At 36.8% G+C, this 5,118-nt stretch overlaps 1 protein-coding gene across 1 annotated transcript in view; it reads right to left on the bottom strand.

Annotated features, from left to right (window-relative positions):
* LOC106868467 (ammonium transporter Rh type B) overlaps positions 1–5,118 on the bottom strand; it is a 67,266-nt gene that overhangs the window by 46,350 nt on the left and 15,798 nt on the right. The window contains exon 2 of the mRNA XM_014913738.2: positions 1,163–1,427. Within this exon, the coding sequence (XP_014769224.1) occupies positions 1,163–1,322 (160 nt within the window). The 5' untranslated portion in view covers positions 1,323–1,427. The remainder of the gene's footprint in view (positions 1–1,162; positions 1,428–5,118) is intronic.

The following is a 5,118-nucleotide window of genomic DNA, read 5'->3' as shown; positions in this document are numbered from 1 at the left end:
TATATATAGTAATCCACCCCTACGTTCGGGTAACCTTCTTCGTAGAATATCGGGGCCGTTGGTATTGTAACTAACCTAACTTGTACTTCCATTCCTTCTACAATCAGTTTGGATTATTTATCATGACCAATCTACATTCCTATATCCTTTAAAAAAATTTTACACGGGTCAAAGCTCTTCTTTATACAGTCTAAGCTTATGCTTCTAGATGGTTCACAATGAAAGCTATATAGATGTGTCAAATTGGTATTTCTGTCTTGCTCTGAGCTAATTACATACTCTTCAGATTGCATCAACAGAAAAAAAAAAGAGCAAGAACTTCGCTGCACGAGTCACGACCCTCAGAAAGAGACTACTCTATTAGTATATAACCCTGTGATAACTTATTCAATCTGTGACAACACAATCACTTCCCGTATTTAGGCTCAAGATGATATCCCAAAAGAATGTCTATAGTCCTTATACAGCCTCTGAAATATTAGCTCGTCTGAGATCCTATAGTTTTCAGGAGTTGTGGGCCAATCGAATACTTTTTTGTATTCCAGCCAAATTGTAATCAAGTTGTCCCTGTTTTACATAGCCCCCCCCCCCCCGCATTGCAAGTACTGTCTTTTTTTTATATATTTTGTAAGGATTTCTTCGAGAACTTCACCAAATTACGTTTATCGGAACTACTTGAAGATATTGTAATTTGCACAGTGATATCACTTTGCTTAAACTCTACACGCATTTAATATTAGTTTCAAATTTTGGCTCAAGTCCAGCAGGACTGAGAGAGGGGCTAAGTCAATCAAATCGACCACAGTGTTCAACTGGTTTTATCGACCCCGAAAAGATGAAAGGTAAAGTCGACCGCAGCGGAATTAGAACTCAGAACGTAAAAATGGATGAAATGCCGCCAAACATTTTACCCGATATGCTAACGATTCGGTCATCTCACCGCCTTAAACGCATCTAATATTGAAAATTCTTATACGTTGATATTTTTCTACGACAATTTTATCTTCTTTTACTGTTTCATGTCACTTGACTGTAGTCATGCTGTGGCAAAATAGTTTACTAATTATATAGAAGCCTGTGCATAGGTATTTAGATAGATAGATAGATAGATAGATAGATACACACACACTTGAATATCAAATGAATGAAGAAGACGCATTACTTGCATAATATGTTGAGACATCAGTGTGCTGGGTATCCTTGGGCTTTTTACTGTTTGCGGTGTTCGTATACTCAACAGTGGTAGCAAACAATATAATAAAGATTACTTGGAGTATTATCAAAAGCCAGCCAACTTTCGATTTGCAGATTGAGGCACCCATAGTTGTCCTAGTTGCTTCAAAAACCAAACGAATTTTTTCTTCCTTTTTCTTCTATAGTTTTTTTTTTTTTTCGTGTTATCACAATTAGATGCTGTCAGAACCAATCTGTGAATGAAAAAATAAAAAAGAGAAAAATCAGAGTTGGTGAGTACAGTATAAAAGACTCTAACATTTACAGTTTAATTTGAACACAGATGTACCAATGATAAATCCGCCACTACTGAAAAAGTCACTGTAAAATCCTACACAAATCAGCTATTATCGATATTGGGATACATTGTTCTTGAAAAGGAAAACAGAGAAGTTACGGTTGAAATGCATTTGATAATAAGTCTGTGCGATCAGATTCGGCTTTGAGTTAAACAACAACTCTATACGAAAAAAACACACAGCTACAAGCCTTGTGTTCCAGAAATATTTGTAAATGCAACAGTTTCGACGCATTTATGTAGCTTAGCGCTCGAAAATGTTGACCTCTGAGCAGGTTAACCCTCTGGTATGAGGAAATAGATTGTGTCGAGCACAGTACATTCTAGACGTTCATGATCTTCACCATTTTCATTCAATCAGTACAGAAATAAACCGCGCTCATGCTCAAAGACACAAAAATACACAAACACAAACGCATATGTGTGTGTATATATATTGTCCGAATTTTATAGCATGAAGTATCCATCACAGCTGATCTTACCAATCGGTTTTACGCAAAAATGCAATGGAGTGTTATGTAAAAACCCAATTATATAATTCCGCTCATCAGAGGTAGCCCATATGGAAGGGAATATGGCGACTGTCGGAGGTGGATTAGCAAAACCGGTTAGTGGCTGCTGCGAAAAGATGGGTGTAACGATAAATGGGCCAGGTGATTTGACTACGAGTTATGTCTCTTCGTTAGGTGTGTTGAGAAGCCGGCAAGAGCTATCTCGAAGTGGGTAAAGTGTGTATTAATAATATGGTGTCCCTGCGGGGATGAAATGTGTGGAATGGGGTGTGTGGTAAGTGTAGCGGTGTCATATGCATAATTTCTTCTGCGGGTGTAGGTATATATAGCGCTGTGTTCGTTGGTCTGTTTTCTTTCTATAAAGAATAAAGTCATGGGTTTTTATATTAGCGTGCTGTGTGTAATATTTAATGTGTATGTGTGGTGGGGTCTGTGTTTAGATGGGAGCCCAATTTGCGTGAGAGGGGTATGTGCTGGGTGTGGTGGGGGATAGTTATATGCGGGATATCCGCCTTATAGGGGTGTGCATTGGTGGGTGTCTTGGTCAAACTCTTTTTGCCGGGCGCAAAGGCATTCGTGGAAGGTCGTTTGCGGCAGGTCGAGGCAGGGGACTTGTAGTTGCAGTCATGGTGGGTCGCGCAGGTATGTAGAATGTACTTTCATGCGGACAAGGATTAAATACCTCACTCCTGCTATTGAGTGGGTGCCTTTTAGAATCACTCTCTTCTCATCCAGACATAATCTGCATTTCCTGCTACTATTGAAGTACGGTTTACATCTTTCTATGACATTCCACTTTATGCTGTACACTGTGGCGCTTTCTTTCAAAGCCCACACTTGCTTGGCTAGAGCTGTAGCATTACATCACTTTGGGATATTGAATGAAGACTTGTGGTTATTAAAGCGGGATCTGAAGGGACCTTCTCTTGCCCCCACATATTACCGCACGCTCGGTTGTCCACTGGGTCCTGCTTCTGTTATTTCTGCCTCGTAAACAACTGTTTCCGTATAGCATTGGCCGTTTACTGGACAAGTTGTGTTACCCCTATATATGCACCCTGCCTCAGTCTCGGGTCTAGGTCTACCTCCTAAAATCTTTTTTTACACTCGTACAGGTATATATTCACACTTGCCACAAAAATGAATATACATATATATAGAGGTGCTTTTATATACATACATATACACCCTCCTATATATTAACACACCTACTACTGTAGATATACAAGCGTATATACATACATATATGTATAAAGGAAGGAGACATGTGCATGACAGTCACTCTGATGCAACGAATACAGCATTATACTCGAATATATACATACATTAGTACACATATATATATACACATGCACACACATACACATTTAATATATGCTTATACATATAAATACTACACGCGTATATAGTCACACAATTGAAAAAGGAGGAAAATAAAAAAAATACAAAAATATATAAAAAGCAATAAAAATATGTAAAATTATATAAAAAATGTTAACACATATGAAAGGCTTATACATGGACAAAATAAAAAAAGCAGGCTCTATCTGTGATCTTGGAGAGCTCAAAAATGTAACAAGTATTTTGTCAGATGTAGACACAATCCAAAAAGTTCAGTTCTTGAATTTAGACCTATAGCGGAGTCTAAAGAATTTTTCCAGATGAGCCCTCTTTCTATATCGCAACGACCGCACTTTCCACTGCCGTTGGTGTAAGGTTTACACTTAGCCAAGATCTTCCAGTCAATCTTATAGCTGACACCTTTTAAGGACCATACATAACTGGATAATTTGGTCGTTTTTCTTTTTTTATCCCAGTGTCTGAAGCTTCAGTTGTGATTATTGAACGTAGCTTTAAAATTTCCCTCTGTAAGACTCATATATTTCTTTGATGAAACTGTGTCCTAAGCGGTCGTAGAATCTACGGTGGCTTCATAAATGATGGTCTCGGTCATGCAATCTCCATTTAGCGAGCGCAAGTCTTTATCTCTGCAGGAACAGCCAGGTTCATGTTGTTGTTTTTTATGTGTTGTGTGCAATTAGATTTTTAAAATTTGTAGTTGAACTAAAACTAATTTTCAGGTTATGCCTTTTAAAGTGCGGTCTTTGCGATATGGAAAGATGGCTCATCTGGAAAAGTTCTTTAGACTCCACTACATGTCTAAATTCAAGAACTGAACTTTTGAATCATGTCCACATATGACAAAATACTTTTTACGTTTTGGGGCCCCTCAGGATCACAGATAGAACCTGCTTTTTTTTTATTATGTACCCTTTGCATAAGACTGACTGTCATGCACATGTCTCCTTCCTTTATACATATATTTATGTATATACGCTTGTATATATCTGCAGTTGTATATGTATGTATATACGCTTGTATACCTGCAGTTGTATGTGTGTTGATAGACAGGAGGGTTTATATGTAAATATATGCACCTCTATACATATGTATATGTATGTATATTCATGTTTGCGGCGAGTGTGAATATACACCTGTACGAGTGTACATACGTTTAATGCTTGTGTATGTATTTTCATGTGTATGTCTATATATAAATATAGGCATATATCTATGCGAGGATGAGGTTGAGTATGCATATATACGTATGTGTGTGTGTTTGTTTGTATATATATATATATATATGCATGTGCGTGCGTATGTATATGCGCGTGCGTATGTATATGCGCGTGTGTATATGTATGCACATATGTGTATATTCATACATGCGGCGACTGTGAATATATACCTGTTACGAGTGTGCATATATGTATATTTGTTTACGTTTTCGTATGAGTATATTTATTTATGTAAGTTCTAAGATAAGTTTAAGGATTTTTCTATGTGAAGATGAAGTTATATATACATATATACGTACGTGTGTGTGTATTTTTATATTTATATATTTTTATACATATATACATCTATACATATACATGTATATGCGTGTATGTGTGTCTGTAGAGGTGTGTATATGAATGAGCATAGTAATGTGTATGTGAACATATATGTGTGTATGTATGTGTATGTGTGTATATATGTATGTATATATATACATATATATATATATATATA

This window comes from Octopus bimaculoides, chromosome 20, assembly GCF_001194135.2.
Source record: "Octopus bimaculoides isolate UCB-OBI-ISO-001 chromosome 20, ASM119413v2, whole genome shotgun sequence".
Taxonomy (NCBI): domain Eukaryota; kingdom Metazoa; phylum Mollusca; class Cephalopoda; order Octopoda; family Octopodidae; genus Octopus; species Octopus bimaculoides.
The sequence above is the reverse complement of the archived record's forward strand: the minus strand, read 5'-3'. Positions and strand labels throughout refer to the sequence as shown.